The sequence below is a fragment of the Aristolochia californica genome, unplaced genomic scaffold (assembly GCF_029961685.1).
Source record: "Aristolochia californica isolate CCGP_79_NKW_82.1479 unplaced genomic scaffold, dmAriCali1.0.hap1 SCAF_7, whole genome shotgun sequence".
Classification (NCBI taxonomy): Eukaryota; Viridiplantae; Streptophyta; class Magnoliopsida; order Piperales; family Aristolochiaceae; genus Aristolochia; species Aristolochia californica.
The window spans coordinates 41,343,958-41,364,559 of NW_027182268.1; the positions used below are offsets into that span (position 1 = coordinate 41,343,958).

At 37.4% G+C, this 20,602-nt stretch overlaps 2 protein-coding genes across 7 annotated transcripts; both read left to right on the plus strand.

The window, feature by feature from the left end:
- The first annotated feature begins 479 nt into the window (after positions 1-479).
- On the plus strand, positions 480-8,345 carry LOC137936037 (E3 ubiquitin-protein ligase ORTHRUS 2-like). The gene is made up of 9 exons (XM_068780545.1): positions 480-1,004; positions 2,254-2,786; positions 3,158-3,283; positions 6,553-6,652; positions 6,846-6,907; positions 6,993-7,095; positions 7,268-7,409; positions 7,600-7,817; positions 7,894-8,345. Exons 1-9 carry the CDS (start codon positions 531-533, stop codon positions 8,212-8,214), a joined length of 2,079 nt encoding a protein of 692 aa, XP_068636646.1. The 5' UTR covers positions 480-530; the 3' UTR covers positions 8,215-8,345.
- Positions 8,346-9,657: 1,312 nt separating this feature from the next.
- On the plus strand, positions 9,658-19,982 carry LOC137936989 (synaptotagmin-2-like). 6 transcript variants are annotated; one of them, XM_068781982.1, is made up of 15 exons: positions 9,658-9,853; positions 10,219-11,072; positions 13,055-13,129; positions 13,285-13,392; positions 13,572-13,604; positions 13,695-13,784; positions 15,567-15,692; positions 15,873-16,016; positions 16,393-16,809; positions 16,903-17,037; positions 18,251-18,469; positions 18,593-18,868; positions 18,946-19,083; positions 19,201-19,506; positions 19,602-19,982. In XM_068781982.1, the coding sequence occupies exons 2-15, from the start codon at positions 10,884-10,886 to the stop codon at positions 19,812-19,814; spliced, it is 2,469 nt and encodes an 822-aa protein (XP_068638083.1). In that variant the 5' UTR covers positions 9,658-9,853; positions 10,219-10,883; the 3' UTR covers positions 19,815-19,982. The 6 variants fall into 6 exon arrangements, with proteins under 6 accessions (XP_068638083.1, XP_068638084.1, XP_068638085.1 ...); XM_068781983.1 differs by having other exon boundaries at positions 9,658-9,832; XM_068781984.1 differs by having other exon boundaries at positions 9,673-9,735.
- The last annotated feature ends 620 nt before the right edge of the window (positions 19,983-20,602 follow it).

The window sequence follows — 20,602 nt, forward strand, 5'->3', positions numbered from 1 at the left end:
GAATGGATTGATATGTGAAATTATAGACTAGTATTTTGTATAGTGACTGGGTGACACGAACAATTCTTATTTCAATCGTTTTCATTTTCTTTTGTCATTTATGTTGGTGTATCCACCTATAACAAGATATACACCTCAACGGCTCATTGGACCGGGCTAACCAGTTCCGGTTCACAGTTGGTCTGGATCTGGCATCCCTCTCTTTTTTTCCACCCGGACCGCAAATTATTTTTTCTGTTGGAAAAGGAGATGACGAGGTGTCAACAAAATAAGAAAGGGTACCTTCGTCTAGAAGAATTTTTGAGTGTTTAGTCGTGAACATAAAAATACACGTCCTCGACCGTGGCGGCATGGACCCATCTTCCTCGCCGGCAACTTACCATGTTTAAAAGGGCGAAAATTTTCAAAATCCCGCCCTTTCTTTTCTCCTTCACTCTCCTCCTGCTATAATATTGTCCTCTATCTTCCTGTCAGGAAACCCAAACCTCTCCGCCCATTGGACGTCAAGAAATTTCTTACCGTGATCTCCAATGGCGCACGCTAGCGAGCTTCCCTGCGACGGCGATGGCGTCTGCATGCTCTGCAAGAAAACGCCGCCGGAGGAGGAGATGCTCCTCTGCAAGACTTGTGTCACGCCATGGCATGTCTCCTGCTTGACTCATCCCCCTGAATCCATGAGCTCAGTCCTCCAGTGGGAGTGCCCAGATTGCTCTCCTGTTTCGCCTAATACTGGAAATGCCACGCAAGCTTCATCTTCGGTGAATACTAACGTCGTTGCCGGCGGGAATGCGGATCTGATTGCTGCGATAAGAGCGATCGAGGCGGACAAGTCACTGACGGATCCTGAGAAGGCGAAAAAGAGACAGGAGTTGATGAGTGGGGGCGTGGTTTCTGAAGATGATACTGAAAATGGGAAGCAGAATGGGAATAAAGACTTTTTAGATGTTCTTGGTGGGACTTTTAGTTGCTCATTTTGCATGCAGTTGCCCGAGCGACCTGTCACGGTTTGTGTTGTCTTTCGCTTTTCAACTTTCCAACAAAATTTCCCACACGGGCTGATTGAATGTAGATGTTATTTCGCTCATATGCGCTTATTTTTAACTTGTTACACATACTTTTATTGATGAGGTTTTGCTTGTCACTGTTTCCTCTGCAGTGCATCCAAATTTCTCTTTATCCATGAGATGCTTTGTGCATCCTTTTTTACTTGAATTTTTCGTTTGAAATAGTTTGGGTACGTGACAATGGATCTGAGGTTTCTATACTTGGTGTGAGGGGTTTCTAGTTTTCTGTTGATGGAATGGTAGAGGAAACCTGAAAATGCTATCGTTAGAAATTGGGGGGGGAAATATGTTAAAGGATAATCTTGCATGTTTGATTTCATTAAAGGAAAATAACTCGCATTATTGGCCCAACGTAGCTGGGAGAAAGTTGTTATGATGATATTTTATTTTATTTTATGAATTATGTACTCATTTAAGTGATACTAATGTTATGAAACTCTTCTTTTCTTTTTAATTATTTTTCATTTCTTGACTACGTCGTTGAAACATAGTTTCAGATATATCACTGCTGCTACCTCTTTGTTTACACTGTAACTCTTTTCTCGTTTATTTTTTTCTTTTTGTTAGAGTAAATCTGCTCTATTTCTTTCATTCTCTTGCTTTTCAGCAAATTTTGATCATTCTGTGGTGGAGAGAATCTTCATGTAAAACGTAGTTTTGTTTTGAAGTCTTTTCTGTGGAATATCTTTTTTGGTACAGAAATAGCCAAACCTGCTACAATTCTACCAATGCTAATGAGTTATTGTTCTCATGGGTCCAACTGACTTCAAACTTATAGGATTTGTTTTCTCCATTAGTGGGTGTTGTAAGATATGTCTAAATGCCATGTTTATAAAAATGTTTCTATTACTTAGCCTGACAGTTGTTCTCTAAAAAACCAAGTAAATATATAAAAATGCAGTTGTTGACCCTATTATTCTTGCTTCTTGTGGATTCTGTGGCATAAATCTAAATTCCTAAATGCCAATCATCTTAAGAACATTTCCTTTGTAGATCATCATTAATCTGTTTTATGTCACCAATTGGAAAGCTCAGGGAAATGAACTAACTCATGTGGTCTTGCCATAGAGCAAGTGATTGGTGAAGATTTTGTTATTTATTATTTTTATGAGCTCTGTTCCATGAGAAAACTTCATCTTCAAATTATTGTGTTTGTCTACTTAGTAAAAGATTGTTTTCCTTTTTCTAGACACCATGTGGTCACAATTTCTGCCTCAAGTGCTTCCAAAAGTGGGTCGGACAAGGAAAGCGAACCTGCGCAAAATGTCGTGCGGTTATTCCATCAAAGATGGCAAGTCAACCTAGGATCAACTCGGCTTTGGTTGTTGCTATTAGAATGGCCAGAGCAGCAAAATCTACTAGTTCAGCCATGCCTGACAAAGTCTACCATTTCATGCACAACCAAGATAGACCTGACAAGGCTTTCACAACTGAGCGTGCTAAGAAACCAGGGAAAGCTAATGCATGTAGTGGTAAAATCTTTGTCACTGTAGCACCTGATCATTTTGGCCCAATTTTGGCTGAGAATGATCCGGAGAGGAATCAAGGTGTGTTGGTCGGAGAGTTATGGGAAGATCGCATGGAATGTAGACAATGGGGTGCGCACCTGCCACATGTTGCAGGGATTGCCGGGCAGGCAGATTATGGGGCACAGTCAGTGGCTCTTTCTGGAGGATATGAAGATGATGAGGATCATGGAGAGTGGTTTCTCTATACTGGAAGGTTTGTTTTCTTTTTATTTGGTCAGCTTCATAGTTGATAGTTGTTTTCACAATTATATTGGTTGTCATGCTAATTATACTATTTTGATAATGTACTCTTTATTTTGTTGAATGATGGATGTCATGCTAGTGTTATGAAAATTAACTTCCTACATAACATGATAGTTACAGCTGACAAAAGGCTGTCTTTATTTACTTATTTGCTTGTTTAACTATTTGGATTGCTTAATCTTTCACTTTGAGAGAGGAAATTAGATTCATGGGGATAGTATGCGACATCCAACAAATGATAATGCCAGTAAGCTGGGGCAGTTGGAGTCGACTTTCCATAACTTCCATGATATGCTAATCATTTTATTTTCAACTAATCAGTGGTGGGCGTGATTTGAGTGGGAACAAGCGTACAAATAAGGAACAGTCCTTTGATCAGAAATTTGAGAAGCTGAATGAGGCATTGCGCGTCAGCTGCAAGAAAGGTTATCCAGTTCGTGTTGTTAGGTTTGCAGCTTAACTTTTTCTATGTCAGGGACTATACTTTCTATTATTCTTGTTGACGTCTGCGATTTGATAAAACTCATCTGTATGAAATACGCTTATTATTTGGATACTGGTTTGAAATTTTTATTCAGCCATTAAATGATCAGTGGCTTCAGTTTTCTACTTAGGTTGGTGAAATCAATTATCACTTAAGATCATTTTGATATCTTTCCTGCTAGTAGGTGACACTATAAAGCATAGAATGTAATGTCTTAAAATATGGAATGTCAACTTCTGGAAATGCGTTGTTCATTCATTATATGAAAGATTGTGCACCACCAAATGTGGAAAGGAAATTACTTGAGCTGCGTTTTTACCAGTTTTTTCTTGTGTGATGCTTTGTGTCAATACCCGTGGAACATAATCAAGTACAAAAAGAAGCAGAATTAAAATGTGGACCAAATGGTTTCACTTTGTTTCAACCATAAATCATTTGGTTTGTAGGCTATGAATCAGGACGTCCCTATTGATGATATTCGTTTAGAAATGCGAGGCAAGGACATTCTACTTTGTGGCAATATGTTTTGACTTGCTTGGTCTGCTTGACTAAGTAACGGGGTTAGTAATATCAACCCTGGACATGGACAATGTCATTTTGCATGGAACTATTGGTGAAGCAGATCTCATTCTTTATCAAATTGAGTCATTTAAATCTGGTGATAATTTTCTCAAAGAGAATCATATGGTTTTTAATACGTTATCCCATATATTCACAAGTACCTCAGAGAATCATCTTTTGCTTTAATGATACAGATGGGAAAAACATATTGGAGCTGTGGCTATGAGTGATTTTATTATCTTTTCCTCGGAAATTTATTGAATATTGATATTTGGTAGGATTATAGAGATGTAAGAGGAAATTAAGACAGACATGCCACTTCTCTTGTAGCTCTAGTTTGTAAGCTGTTGAAGACATTCTGCACGATACCTTCTTTTGTATAATTCCTGCAAGGGACCCCCTAATCCCAAGCCCAATTGTTGGAAGGTGCTGGGCACTCATTGTTGATTTTATGGATCATATCACCTCTTCCCTTACTCCTTGCATCCTTTCTCGGCTGGTTTGCTGAAATTGACTTTTATCGGAGGATTCTTGGACGTCCTACCTTGTTGCTGCAAGAATTGCAATGTGAGAACATAATGGCTTTATCATCATTGCTCTTTGTAGCTGTCGCTCTGCTAAGGCTGTGATCAGAGCCTTCTCATTGGTTTTAAGTCCCTTACCCAGGGATTATTCTCTCCACTGGTAATAGGTCTCTCAGCTGTAGTCATTAGCAGGATGTCTGAAATAGCAGGCCTCCATAAAGAACACATTTTTTATGAAATAATCGATCTTTGTTTTTTATTAGTTGTCACCTGGCAGCTTAGGCTTTGTTCTAATAATAGCTTTACAGACACCTAAGGAAAACATGAAGTTAATTTTCTGTCGGCATGTTGCTGGGGGCAGCTTTGTAGTGTTTGACTATTTCTTGTCCTTAAGTTAATTGAATCATAATATTTCTTATAGTTTTTATTTTTTATTGACATAGATTTTATTTTATTTTTATTGAAAAATTCTTTAAATATAAATGGTGGAGTCCATTGAAATTGTCAATCTAGAACAGAAATCTGTACGGCTGAGTTGCTTTATGATTGAGTCGAGGATTTTTCTGTGGTCAGCATCTTTCCTTTTTATCACTTCTTTCTGCCAAACTGATATTTTCAGCTGAATAATTTCTCTTAGTTTTGTATCTGATATTTCCACTGAAAATTTTCTTCCTATTGTTTCTGCCAATAAATTGGTTTTCTACCAATGGCCAGACTGGATTTTTCTTCAAATTTGTTTCCATGTTATTTTTAATTTATTTTTTGGTGCATTAAAGCTACCTACTTACTATGTGATTATTAATGTCTTAAACCAAGGCTGTCTTCCAGGCATAATTGCAAGATTTAGTTTGAGATATTAGTTAGTGGCATATATGGCAATTTTGAAGAAATGTTAACTATCCACTCTCTTATCCTGTAACCACTCTCTTATCCTGTAAGTTATTATGTTCATAGAGTATTTTTAACTTTTGAAATAATACAATTTTTCCCTTGAAATGCACTACATGTGTAGCTAGGAGAATAAAATGAGTTGGAAGACTGAGGATAGTAACAAGGACAAGGAAACGTAAAATTCTATTTTGTGTGCGATGGGGGAAGACCGTCTTTTCATATTAATTTCGTTAATAATCAACTTTCTAGAGGCTTACATCACTTCACACACAGATGATACATATAACTAGTTCTTCAGTTTACGTCATCATTTTGCAAGTTTGTGTGGTAATTTTGATTAGGTAATTTTTTTTGTTGTTTTCCTTTTTGTTGTTCTGTTTATCTTTGTATTAAATCTCACTGAAGTCTTAAGATTGAAAATGGTCCTAGTAGGGTGTGGGTGATTTCCTTTTTCTTTCTATGGGGCAGTGATGGGTTTTGATGCTGCCTTCCATCATGTTCAAAGACTTTAATACCTATACAAACCATTGCTCTTATTTTGCATTTTTTATATTTATTTGAATGCAGATTCACTCGCCAGTTTCATTTAAATAGAGCATGCATGGGTTCTGAACTTTTTTTACTCATGAAGCTAGTATAACTGATGATCTAGTGGGTATACAGTTTTATTTGAAAATAATATTTGCCCTCAAATTACATTGGCTGAGTTTCCATTCCAGGATATTATTTAGTTTAGGTTTGAGCTTCTCAATGGTACATGTTCACAAACTCTCTTGAAGAAATAAATTGGGTGACATAATGAAGGGAAACGAAGGACATATTAACCCATCTGAAGTATGTAACCAGAAGACAACTGGAGGATCCAGTATTATTTTTTCAAATATGTGCTTCAGCTTCATTAAAGGGTTCAGTGTTCTATTCTGATTATATAATTTTTTAGTCTCTTTCACTAAACCAAGGAGAGAAATGCTTGGCAGATGTATGGCTGCTAATATTACCATTTATTTTTATTTTAGGATCATCCTCATCATCACTATTTTAGGAAAGTCTTATTGGTTGGTTTAGTTCAATGTACCCTTGTTAAGGAACTTCCTTATTCATAGCTGGTTTTATTTTCCCTTTCAAATAAAGATTTGATTTTTAGATATTTTAATGAAATGGAAATATCTTTCTTTTTGTTTTGGAAAACAATGACAATTGCTTTCTTAGTGACTACGATTTCGTTGCAATTGTTTAAAGAAGCTTTTTCTGAACAGGTCACACAAAGAGAAACGTTCAGCCTATGCTCCAGAATCAGGGGTGCGCTATGATGGCATTTACAGGATTGAGAAATGCTGGCGCAAAATAGGAATTCAGGTGCTGTCTTTTCCTTAAGTAGCTTAGTATATTGCTGAAAGATGCTGAAGGCATGAATGCAGTTCTCTTTGCGGTTTTTCTCAGTTAATGAGAATTAACGTATTAGTCTATTAGTTAATTTCAATGCTAATGCATTATTGTTGGTTCTTCAGTTTAAATTCTGTGTATTTATATCTTTGACGATTTGTTTCAGGGGTTTAAGGTCTGCAGATATCTGTTTGTTCGATGCGATAATGAACCGGCACCATGGACAAGGTTAGTGTCTTGGTTTTTGGTTCTGGTTTGCTTTTGTTTTCAATTTGGCAGTTATCATTTTGCTTCTGTGGAATTTTGGCTGCAGTGATGAACATGGAGACCACCCAAGGCCTCTTCCTGTAATAAAAGAGCTGAAGAAGGCAACTGATGTTATCGAGAGGAAGGAGACACCGGCTTGGGATTATAATGTATGCAGAACAACAATATTATAGCACTAACTGCTATGTCTTTCTTTGTCCCTCAAAATTTTTAGAGTGTAGATAATATAATAGGGACAGTTTGTAATGCTGAAGAGTGTGTTTTCTAGTTGTTGTTGTTGTTGTTTTTAGGATTTTGGCTTAGGAATTTGGTATCTTTCAGGAAGAACATGGTTGGAGATGGACTAGGTCCCCACCGACAAGCAGAAAAGCAGTTCAAAGTGCTAATCCTGAAGACAGGAAGAGAGCAAGGAAGGCCATAAGACAAGCACAAAATCTCTCGGTCAGGGAAAGACTTCTGAAAGGTATGGTTAATGCCGGTCTTACTGCAGTGGAATTTTCATCTAGTCGTGTCTGCTGAGGGTTTGTCATTCCTTATTTGGCAAAAACGTGATTATTTGAGACTTGTTCTTAACGATATTTTTAGTTGTTGTTGTTTTTAGAGTTTACATTATTATTGGCATGTCATAATTCCTATATGTTTAAATATTTCAGAGTTCTGTTGCCATCTCTGTCGGAAAGTAATGACTCATCCTCTGACGACTCCCTGTGCTCACAACTTCTGCAAGCTGTGTTTGGAGGGTGCATTTGCTGGTCAGAAATTTGTTCGTGAGCGGACACGTGAGGGAGGGCGGACCCTCAGGGCCCAGAAGAATGTGATGAAATGTCCCTCTTGTCCTACTGACATTTCTGATTTCCTTCAAAATCCTCAGGTGGAATCAAGCGTTAAAAATGGGCAACTGGTTTTTCAACTGGACTTTCTATTCACACTTCAATTCTCTGTGGCAGGTTAACAGAGAGCTGATGAATCTCATTGAATCACTGCAACGTCAGAACAAGGATGAAAATGGGGAATCGTCGGAGGGAGCTCCTGATGGTTCTGAAGACTCTAAGCCCGATTTGGAAGACGCCAGTAATGAGTTGGGCCCCGAAGGTCGTGATATGTTTGAAGTAGGTGACAAGGACCTCCGAACTCCGCAGAAGCGGAAGAAAACTGAAAACGGAAGTTGCATAGTAAAGGAGAGCACTAGCTCTGATGAGGTTCTAGAAGCAGGAAATGATTCTCCTTCGAGTCCGCTTCATGTTCGCTCTGATACTGACGACTCCTGAGAGGGATGCTTCTGCAGCACAGACGAAGCTGGAAGCTTAGGGATCTAGGCCTTAAGATCTAATACAGTTTTCATTTTTATCTTTTTGCTGAAATCGTATACAGGTATTAAAATCGCCATCTAAACTATCAACTCCTTGCCTTTTTGTTGTCCTCCGCACATTAAAGTCTGTTGTAAATTCTCCGTTCCATTGCCCTTCAACATTTCGTCACTTGGTTTACTATGGAAACTTTGCATTAAATGTTTGTATCTGAGAGCAGCAGGCTGGAAGGTCCTTATAATGAGGTGATGGAAAATTTTGTTAAGCATAACTTGGTTTATTTATAAAAATACAAGGTTATTGGCGAGAAGAAAATATCTTGGTTGTCATTCCCTTCCTAATAGAGGGATATTGGCGGAGAGGCTTTTTGACTTCAAAGTGACCAGACCTGCACATATCATGGGAGATGACTGTGCGGGTGCTCTCCTTATTGAGGAGGTAGCTCCTGCGTGTGATCTTGTTGATTTCAAATGGTAAGGATCAAATATCTCTAAATTACTCTAACAATTGTCTTCTCCAAAAGTCTTCATCTTCGTAGAGAATTAGCCTTCATTTATATGTCAAAGGTTTGTGATGACCCACCCACCCACTTTTTTCTACGATCTTCTCCTATCTTTGACCATGGGTGCGTGGCACATTTTTCTAGTCTGGTTGATCTTTTGCGTCCATGGGAATGTGCTGTATGTAAAGTGATTAATTGGATAATATTTATCGTCTTACACAGGCATCAATTTATTTGTCTTTTTCTTGAAAGTAGCGATTACGCGTCAGTTACTGTGTCTGCGGCAATCTCATAAAATGCTACGTGTTAATGACTTGCTTAGATGACACTTTTCTATGATTTAATTTTGCCGGTGGTCTTTCATAATCATCATCTTAACAATTGGGTTATTGTTTCAATGATTGATCTATATTTAGATCAAAATTGTGATTTTGATCATTAAAACCAACCGTTAATAAAATCTTCATGCTTTAATTGTTAAACAGTTCTAATTTTGATTGGTGTTTAAATACTTTCAATCTTGATCATTAATTGATGTGAATCATCTGTTGAGGATCATTAATAGAAAGACTGGAATGAAGTTGAAAAATCAACCTTTGTTGTGGGGTAGCTTGAGTTGGGAGTAGAGATGCGATGCTTAGTCAATTACAGTTGGAGTGGAGCAGAATCCGCGGGCTCATTTCCGTCCGAGCGAGCTGTAAGAAGTAATTATTGGTCTGTTTGCGGTGGGGGAGTACGCAAACCTGGGATATTACTACGTTAAAAAGCAAGCAGTGATCGATATCTTTTACTGGAATATCCAAACAAATAGTTAGCCAGAGTCACTCTAAAAGGATATGTGCAGCACGCCATGCCAGGCTTTTAATCGTCACCTCCGTTGGAAAAGGTCGTCATTGTCGGCCCGTGAGAATTTGAAAGAGTTTTAGAAGCTTAAATAAATGAATAACTGCCGGCGCGGTGCTATGTGCTTCATCGCTTCAGTAAAGATCTTTGCCTCTATCCTAATCATGCGAAGAAGCAAAGACTCAGTTATAATCATCATGTAGAGATAGTAGCTGTGCGCAAAGAAATCACACCGTCTGCTTCTTCTTCTTCTCTGTAGTACACGGCTTTCTTGATGCAATTATCTTCAGATATTTTTGAGAACTAGCCTTTGGCAATACTTCACCGATTTGATTCTTGAACTCTGTCGGCATGTCTACTTTCATCTCTCCCATCTCTTTCCTTTTAGTGGAGATGACCTGCTTTATTTCGCATTATTGATAATCGGAGTCCCACTAAGCATAGCTGGCAAATTTCGTCCAACTAGTTATGGCTCTTTGTCAGTGTTTATCATATCAGTATTGACTGTCGTCTTCCCTGAAGTTATTAGAATTATTATTTAATGGAGTGATTAAATTTTTTGTCTTTCATTTGTTTATGAAGATGTCTTTTTTAGTTAATTAGAAAAGGTTTTGTTTCAGATGTGGATCCGTCGACTGGAGCTTCTCTTCTCTGCTTTGATTTTGGTCCTGGACGCTGGAAAGTGGTAACAGAAGGGAAGATCGGCTGAGATTGTTTCTTAATTGGTGATGCCGTCGTCGGCCCACGATTCCTTCGAGGCTTTGAGGTGAGATCCGCCATCGGAAAACACGTTGTTCGAGTATCGGCCTCAGGCCGGTTTTCATGTTTCAACGGCTTAGAGAGACGACACTGGGAATCGTCATTGCCTGAAAGGACAAGCCGTCATACTGGTCTTCAAAGGACGGTTTCTGAATGATTTGTTTTCTTCTGCATTGTGCCTGACTTTTCCTCTTTCCTTAGAATTTCTTCTCTTACGTAGTCAACTTCTCTTCAGAGGCTTCTTGTTTCTTCTGTACTTGTTATTCTTCATCTTGCACCACTAGATTCTCTACCGTTCCTTCCTAATTCCGGGAAAAAAAATCAGCGTGAAGTTCTTCTTGTGGGTGGATTTCTCGTGGTTACATCCTGAACTGCTGATTCTTTCCCTTGATCTGATTTCAAAGCGGAAAATCAATCTCTCCGGCTTTTGCTATTCTTCTGTTTTAACGTCTCCTTCTGCATAAGTTCGGTTTAGCTGCGAACCGATAAAAGAAGAAGCGAGTGAGCAATTATAGGTGCTGGCGAGATGCCAAGGAAGAGATTAAGAGATTTTTACAGTAAAGAGGCCGTCAACTTTTTGAACCATGTGATGGAGGATCGTCCTTTGTTGCCTTTCATAGTCCCGTTGGTATTTGTTGCTTGGGCTCTTGAAAGATGGCTCGTGCGCTTCTCCAATTGGGTTCCTCTTGCCGTTGCTGTATGGGCAATGATCCAGGTTCGCCTTTTGCCACTCTTAAGTATTCTTTGGCTCGTGAGTTCTGTACAGTTATACTCTGATGTGGCGTTTTTCATTTCGATATACACTTTTTTAATAGAATTTAGTTTGTATTGTCTCTCCGTATTTTGCAACTGTTTTATTCAATTCTCTTGTGAAGATGTTCATGGTTTAATCTAAATATGAATTTATTCTTTTTCTTATAATATTAGCGGTAATTGCCACAATCAATTCTCTTGTGAAGATGTTCATGGTTTAATCTAAATATGAATTTATTCTTTTTCTTATAATATTAGCGGTAATTGCCACAATCATCGATGATTACAAAATACTATGATTAACACTGTTGGTTGTCTACTTTTTCTTCGATGATTTGTTCTGATTGTCATTATTTATGATTTGAATTTCGTTCTCTGGGTTGAAGTAATTACTACCCAAGGGGAAAGGAAATTTGAGAGCTCATGGTATTGATATTTTCTTGCTGTAGCGTGTTTTGCAGTAGGTCATTTTCTCTAGCGTTCCCTACTTTCATTTTCCTTTCTCTTACTGTTGCAAGCTTGTAATGTGAAGTTTTCACTTGTGGCTAGCAGAATTTAGCAGTTGACGCATCTAACTTTGTTGGTCCGAGTCTTATGTTCTTTCACGTTATATTATGGAGATAGAATAGACCAGGGGACTCTGTAATCTGGATATTTCATTTTTGATTGATGAGGGTATTCTCTAGCTTCGTGATGAAAACAAGAATATTTCTAGTTTTTGTTGCATTTGAATCATCTTTGAGACAATGATGAAATCTGTTGAGAAAAATCCAACATCAGTTATATACTAATCCATAAGTCAGTCTAAAAACTTAGATCTGACCTCTACTCTTTAAGCTTCGACTTTTCAAAAGGAATACTATTAGAGCATGCTTGGTGGATCTCTACTGGTGGCCAGCGATGTGTTTAAAGTCAGAATGGGATCGCGAAGTTAGGGAATGTGTTGAAAAAAATCCCAAATTGTTTATGAAAGTAATCAATCTATGATCTAATGGACAAGCTTGGGTTGGGGTCTCCACTAAACTTAAATTTTTTGAGTTGAATACATTACTCCAAATGTTATGCTCTTCTTTGTCTTTTAAATAGAACTTAATGAACAATTGAGCATTTGAGAAATTTTTAGTTTCTATGCAACACTCTGTGACTGGTTACCAGCAGTTACTCAAACTTGTGGTTGATCCTCTAGCACAAAATTTGTATGGGGATTCCTTATTGTAAGGTATCAGGTTCGTCTCATGGGGTGTCTTGGGCAGTATACAGTGTGGCGTACCCTTGAGTTTTGTTGCTAGCATGTTGAAGTGCAGTCCTTTTCTCAAATGAAATATTTTTACGATGGTCGAATCACTTAATTTTCAGTTGAATTTCTGCTTGACATTAAATTATTATCGTGCTTTCTGACACTTCCTAGTTTGAGCATGTGATAGTTTGTCTCCAATATATTCAGCGAGTTGCAGAATTCTGTAATCGTGATTATTCCTTTTTTTTTTTTTTTGAGAAATGGTTTTGGATGGTACTTCGTGCTACAATTTTGAGTTGGATTTTCGATAACTGGGTGCCTTAAAATCTTCTGTCTGGGAATTGTGACAACTTTTGTTACTTTCTTTATTATCCTCCTGCATAATATTTCTTCTATGTTTTGTTCTGAGTTTTGCATGAAGTTTCTCAATAACTTTTTTCAAGCCTTGAATGAACTGCAGGCATTCTGCTTCTTACATACAACTGCTACATATAAGGAGGTTATTGTAAGAATCACATATGATTTAATTTGTAACTGTAGCTCATATACTGAAAAAAGACTAATATGGTATTTGATCCATCATAAGTAGCATTACTTGATGAACCTTAAAAACCAGTTTGAAGAGGTCAGATATTTAATTAAACTAATAGAATTAAGTGTTACATTCTGAACAGGTTGAGGTAATCTGGGTTATTTTTTATTTGTAGTATGGCAAATTCCAACGTCGAATACTTGTGGAGGACTTGAACAAAAAGTGGACAAGGCTTATCCTGAACACATTGGTACACTTTTGATATTTTTTTGAATGGCTTCTTTTCATTTTATTTTTTGTACCTTGAACATGATATTAATGTGATGACATCTAATTCCCTTTACTTAATATCTATATCTATATCTATATATTGTCTGATTGTTGCTGTTACTGGATATCTTAAAGCCGATAACACCTTTGGAACCTTGTGAATGGCTGAACAAGTTATTGATGGAAGTCTGGCCTAACTACTTGGAGCCAAAATTCTCAAGTAATTTTACATCTATTGTGGAGGTGATTTTCTATGCTTATTTATTTCTATTTTTTGACTTTCATCTTCAACAAATCATGTTTTTCAGTTGCTAGCATTCAAAAAATTTCACTTAATTACCCATATTAATAGAAAACGCTTAGGTAGTATGTTGACGTATCCATGCATCAGAATTTTTATTGATTAGACCTTGTGCTTGCAGAGACGCTTAAAGCATAGAAGACCAAGACTTATAGTAAGCATTTCTATGTTTCCTTGTGTAATACAGCATCTATCCTTCTATTAACAACTCAAGATGAATTAAGCAAGATTTTTGTCCTGTCAGGAAAGCATCAAGTTGGAGGAATTATCCCTTGGATCTTGCCCCCCTAGCCTCGGAATGCATGGGATTCATTGGGCAACTTCTGGTGAGCAAGTACGGTTGTAGTATTTAAGCTATAATATTGTTTACTGCTAATGTTGGTAGGGGTCTGCTGGGGTGACAGGATATCCTTATATCTTTACTCTGCGATGCTTTTATTGTTCATTTGTTTTGCCTAGAGTGTAAAATGTTATGAACTTGGACAGTTTAGAGAAATACAGTAGAATTGCCCCAAGCCTATTCATCTATATCACATTTAACGAAAGAAATGAACATTTATGCATAAGAAAACAAGATAATTCATGAGTTCAGGTGTAGATATTTATTCTTATTCAGCGACGTGGTGGTCAAGATGTTGATCATAATATGCATGGATGGAGTGTCTCAAATCACAAAATTCAGACAATCAGAGCTATCATTTAAAGGTTTGATGATGAAACATAAGGAGAGCCAAAGCCAAAAGCTGTAAGCCGCGGCGTACAATATCGGTGATAAGTGTCATTTGGTCTCAATTTGGATGATTGCACAAAAATGTGATGGCACCATATTGAATTTTTGTACTAGAGAAATACTTCACTAACTTGATGTAATTTGAGTATAATGAGCCTCTATTTATAATAAAGGAAACAAGTAGAATCCAATTACAATTAAACTACCCTTATCCTAGTTACACATAAAGTTAAATACTAAAAGATAAGTCCTAGAACAATTGAACAACTGAACATAAATAGAAGGTTAACATAACTAAAACACCTTTAACTGAGACTCTTTTGTGAGACTTCTGTAAGACTCCTCCATATTAATTTTGGCTCTGTGAAACTTCTTACTGTGAGAGTCATGTAAGACTTTCATATATGTTCTTCAACATTCCCCCTCAAGTTGGAGTTTATAACTTCAGTTTGCAATGAAAAAGATTTTCGGTCTTCAATCTTTATTTGCTAAAAAAATTTCATAGGTGTTAAATCCTCATCATTTATTTCTCGCTTTCTTGAATATTATGGTCACATAAAAATTACCACATCATGTGGACCAAAATACCTCTTTCTTTTACTTTTTCTACTTCTCCCCTCAAGCTGGGGGATAAAAAGGACAGAGACCCAACTTGGATAAAACACAATGTGAGAGAAGAAAATCACTCCTACCCGGACAACAAAACTCCACTCATACTTCCAAACGAATCTAAAAGATGACCTTTTTCTATAAAAAAACTAGGGAAGACTATAACAGTAGAACTTAATAGTATTACATGAGTGTACCAAACATGTAGAGATGGATTGTCGCTTCATTTGTAATGCAGTTATGAGTGGAGCTGTAGTCACTTCATATGTTAGATCAACTGATCAGACTGGTGACATTTTTACTAAATCTTTGGGCAAGAAAAAGTTTGAACATTTCTGCAACAAGTTTAGACTTCTCGATTTATATGTTCCATTTTGAGGGGTAGTGTTAAAATATATTGAAGGGTATTTTAGTTATTTCCAGTGCCTAGTATTTACGTCTGTTGTCAACAGTAAGTTATATATCATGATATGAAGCTATGGTTCAGTTTTGGTTAAAATCTGATATGTATACATGAAATTGTGTATGGAGGATATGAGGGGTAATGCTGTAATTACTCATGTAATGACTTAAGTGTCATCTAAAGAAGAGGAGATCGACTTTTTTGAGACTCTAAGGTGTGCGTCACCTGCACTCTCTGCCCTTATCTCTCTATTCTCTCTTCTCTTTTTTAAAATTCTGTTGCACTAGTGAATCTGCATGTATTAAAAAAAATCTGCATCTTAGAATTTAATCTTGTTGACATATTGAGTTAATTTTTTGTCTCTGTGTTGGTAGCGGATCATGCGTATGTGCTTTGACTGGGACACGAATGATATGAGCATTATGCTTCTTGCTAAGCTGGCAAAGCCATTACGTGGGACGGCTCGCATTGTCATCAACAATCTCCATATCAAAGGAGAGGCAAGTAGCTCTTTTTTTTTCATATTTTTTTATATAAATTTTGTAAAAAGTATCTTGATTATGAAATTGAGCTGACATTTATTTATTTTTATGAAACTTGATATTTGCTCTCTTATGCTTTGTTATATGGGTCATGGGATCATTCATTTCAACTGTTCTGTTTACAATGTGTCACACCAGCTTCTCATCATGCCAATATTAGATGGACAAGCAATACTCTTTTCATTTGAATCAACTCCAGAGGTGAGAATAGGAGTGGTGTTTGGAAGTGGAGCAAGTCAAGGGCTTCCTGCAACAGAACTGCCAGGTGTCTCAACATGGCTGGTATGTTTGTCTCTGAGACTATTTGCCAAGCTCATACTAGTTACGTTAAGTTTAAAAGCTAATCAATGCAGGTTTCTACAACCTACTTTTGGTTACATCTCCGACATTCCAAGAACTCAAATTGAAAATGTCAACATTGTTCAAATATTGGCTGACATCCTCCTTCACTTAAGTGATTAGGTCTACCTAAATCTATTTTGGCAATGAAAATGAGCCTGTCTTTTCAATTTCTAGAAGTTGTTGATTCACGTGTTGAGCTGTCCGACTCTTAACTTTTTCTCCTGTTCTTTACAAAAATAATCCAAACATCTGGTATGAAAAAAAAAAAAAAAAACTTGTTAGCTTTTACTTCTTGATGTGTGCTGCTTATGTGCAGGTAAAGATTTTTACAGAGACCTTATCAAAGACATTGGTGGAGCCTCGACGCCGATGCTATGCATTACCATCTGTAAATTTAAGGAAAAAAGCTGTGGGAGGACTACTGTCTGTCATGGTTGTTTCAGCAAGTAAACTACATGGAGGAAGCACCAAAGGAAGTGCAGAAAGGTGGCAATCATCAAATGGAACGAATCCTTCAGTTGGGTGTTCTAGTGGTAGATTTCTTCAAACACTTGTTGAAGTAGAACTTGGAGAGTTAACCCGGAGAACAGATGTCAGTGAAGGTACCAATCCTACATGGGATGCATCCTTTAACATGGTTTTGCATGAAAGCTCTGGAATTCTCAGGTTTCACCTGTATGAGTGGACCCCAAACAATGTGAAGTATGACTACCTAACCAGCTGTGAAGTTAAGGTACTCTAGCATTTGATTTGAATGGAAGTGACTTTTCTTGTGATGGAATTTTGCATGAATGATGTATTGTTTGAGCTTATGTCTTGTGGACAGATAAGGTATGTCGAAGATGACTCCACGATCTTTTGGGCAATTGGACATGGATCCAGTGTATTAGCAAAACAAGTGGAGTGCTGTGGAAAGGAAGTTGCTATGGTAGTTCCATTTGAAGGAGACAATAAAGGAGAGGTACAATCTTCCACTTGTTAGAGACAAAAATGATGGTAAAATGGTACTCATTGAACATGAATTCTGAGTGTGATACGTTTATTGTATAAGTTGTATTATGATGTATTCTAAAATATTAATTCAATTGTGGTAGGACTTACCTTGTGAAGTATTAGTTTAGAAGAAATAATTTCCTTTTATTATTAAGAGAAATAATCATCATTTAGGATTGCTAGAGAATAATAATTGTGTAAAAATGTCAAAGTCAAGGGATTTGAGTTAAAGGAAAGGAAATCTGAATATAGTGAAAGTGTCAAGGGTCAGCGGAAGACCCCCTTATGGCACCCTGTAATCTATCCCCCTGGCCATGGTCAGTCTATTCCCAAATGATGTCAAACAAACCAACTCCCACATGATACTAAAGGACAAAGAGCTGATGAGTGTACCTACCTGGGATATTACAAATGACCACTAAAATGCTTGGAAGACAGGGTTAATTTTCTTGTCCAAGTTATGAGGTAGAGAATCGGTAATGACATTCTCCTCCACCTATTTTGAAAGCTTCTTCAGAATGATATGCATTCTTTGCTCAACTACTTTGGATTGCTTAAAAATCTCCATTGATCATTTCCTTTCATGCCCAATCTTCAACTGAGTGTGTAACGGTTGTCACCTTTTGCTGAGATCTTTCACTGTGCATTGTTGCCCCACTTGAAATTGCCAACCTGTTGAATTGCAACTGTCCCTTATCGTAGTGGGCTTAGATCAACTGATGCTCATTTCCATGAATAAACATTCTTCTCTTTTGATATCCGCATTGAATCTGACTCTAATACAATCTATCATGGGTCATTGCAAAACCCCTGTGCAGTGCCCAGTAAGCCTCCTCTACATGGCACAGGCCTGCCTATTCCTTAATGGTGGTTTTGAAGGACTTAGAACTGATGACTATGTACTTGAGATTAGAATGCTAGGAAAATGTCATCTGGTGAAGATCTGCTGCAAAGCATGGGGGTGAGAATTGGTCTGTAACTAAAAGAAACAGGAAAAAGTCTGTATTATATTGGTTTGCTCTACTTGTTTTATATCCACGTAAGGCATTATAGTGAATTTTCGAGACCTTATTTACTGCTTTTGAAATTATATATTCACCTTTTTTTAGAAAGTTGGTTTGATCTTTATGTCTCTTGTATATATAACCACTATTCTAACTTTTCCCTCTGTAATGTCATAGTTAACTGTCAAGCTTGTTGTAAGAGAGTGGCAGTTTGCTGGTAGTTCTGCTAGTGGGGATAGGTCTGCATATGTTAGTTCCCAAAATGGCAGTGGCTTACCTCAGTTTCAGCCAAGAACAGGCAGGAAACTTATTATAACCGTTAAAGAAGGTCGGAACCTTGCTGGAAAAGATAGATCTGGAAAGTGTGACCCTTATGTAAAACTTCAGTATGGGAAGGTAAAATGCCTTCTTCTTTTTTACCTTTGAATATGGTTCATATTCTTGTATTGCATGAAATTTTGATCAGACCATTCGGGAATAAAATAAACTTCAGAATCTGTAATTTTTTCTATCTTTCAGACCCTTCACAAGAGTAGAACAATTTCTCATGTCTCATATCCAGTGTGGAACCAGAAGTTTGTTTTTGGTGAGATAGGAGGGGGTGAATATCTTAAGATTAAATGCTACAGTTCCGACATCTTTGGGGATGAGAACATTGGGAGTGCTCGTGTTAATTTGGAAGGGCTAGCAGAAGGTCTGATAAAGGATGTATGGGTGCCACTTGAAAAAGTGAGTACAGGGGAGCTGAGGCTACAAATTGAAGCCGTGAACAGTGATGGCTCTGAAGGATCACAGGTATGTCCTGGTTTATGGTAGCTGACCTATCGTTATATGTTTAGAACTTCTAACACCCACTGTGGAGATTTATGTAGCGTTCAATGAAGAGCCAAGGGAACGGTTGGATTGAACTAGTGTTAATTGAAGCAAAAGATCTTGTAGCTGCTGACTTGAGGGGAACAAGTGATCCATATGTAAGGGTACATTATGGAAACATGAAGAAAAGAACCAAGGTTAGCCACCGTCGCTCAATGATGTTATTGTGATAAAAAGCAAGTACACAAGTTGCAAATTGTATGTGCTATAATAATCCTTCCTAAAAATCTCAAATGTGGTATTTTCAATTGCAGGTTGTGTACAAAACTCTGAGTCCCCAATGGAACCAAACATTGGAGTTTCCTGACGATGGGAGTCCATTAGGACTGCATGTGAAGGACCACAATGCCTTGCTTCCCACATCAAGTATAGGTGATTGTGTAGTTGAATATGAAAGATTGCCTCCGAACCAAACGGCTGACAAATGGATACCTCTTCAAGGAGTAAAGAAAGGAGAGATTCATGTGCAGATAACGAGGAAAGTTCCAGAATTAGAGAGGAATTCTAGTGTTGATTCTGACATTTCTTCCTCTAGGAAAGCAAATCAACTGTATACCCAGGTGAGTTGAGCTATTTGTCTCTTTGCACTTATTCTCACCATTGCTACTAGTTGAGTCTGCGCGTAAGTTGTGTTCTCCGGGTTTATGCTTTGCAGGTTAGTGAAATCTTAAGCAAGCTTGGAACTCCAGCAGAAGATGGTGATGCTGAAAGTTTGTCATTAGGACTGACTGAAATAGAAAGCTTACTAGATGAACAAAATGAGTACATGCTGCAGCTTGAACGGGAGAAAGCTATGCTCCTGAGTAAGGTCAGCTTGCTTGATCGTGAGATGAGCAAACACCTGACTTCTTCAAACGGAAAAAATTAGCACATACTGGTTATATGCCTTACTTGTATTTCGATGTACTATACTGTATTTACGATGAGCCTTAGGGGATAGAAACGAAGATGTTATATAGCACATAAAACAGTAACAAGTCATATATGAAATCACTCCTTGTATAGTTGTATTAATTTTGTGAAGAAATGTTTTAAGAAAGGGCAAATTTGTGGTAGAGTAAGTTTAAGGAGAGCAAAATAGCGTGATGATGATTGTTCTCATGGTTCCGTGACTAGGCTGGGTCCCCGATTTTGAAGGTAGTGGTACGTGTCAAGGGGTGTGACTGAGGAGAGCACAGTGAACCATGCTAAGTGTGCATCTGGGACTTACAAACGCCGTGGAAAAAAATAAAATTTGTTACTAATGATCAAGTTAATTGTTGTTTAATTTATTCTCTTTCATATATTTTTAATTTTTAAATTCAATTATATACATGTCGTATTTTTAACTATGATGGCTTAGCCCTCTTTTCACACAATGAAAAGGGAGAGATCTTTACCCTTTCCTCGTCTCTTTCTCCTCTGAAAATTTATTTCTAAAGAGAGAAGGAAAAATGGAGGGAAAAAAACTGGGGGGGAAGATCTAGGTACTCCCCATTCCTCCCCATTCCATATTTACATGCTCCTTTAGTTCTATTTATAATTTGATATGTTTAGAAATAAGATATTAAACAAATATGGTGAATATTATTGTATGCAAAATGGTGTATTTGAAAATTACCCTATTTTTTTATAATCGGATTGGAAGCTCTCCAGACTCGCTAGAGACCTATAGTA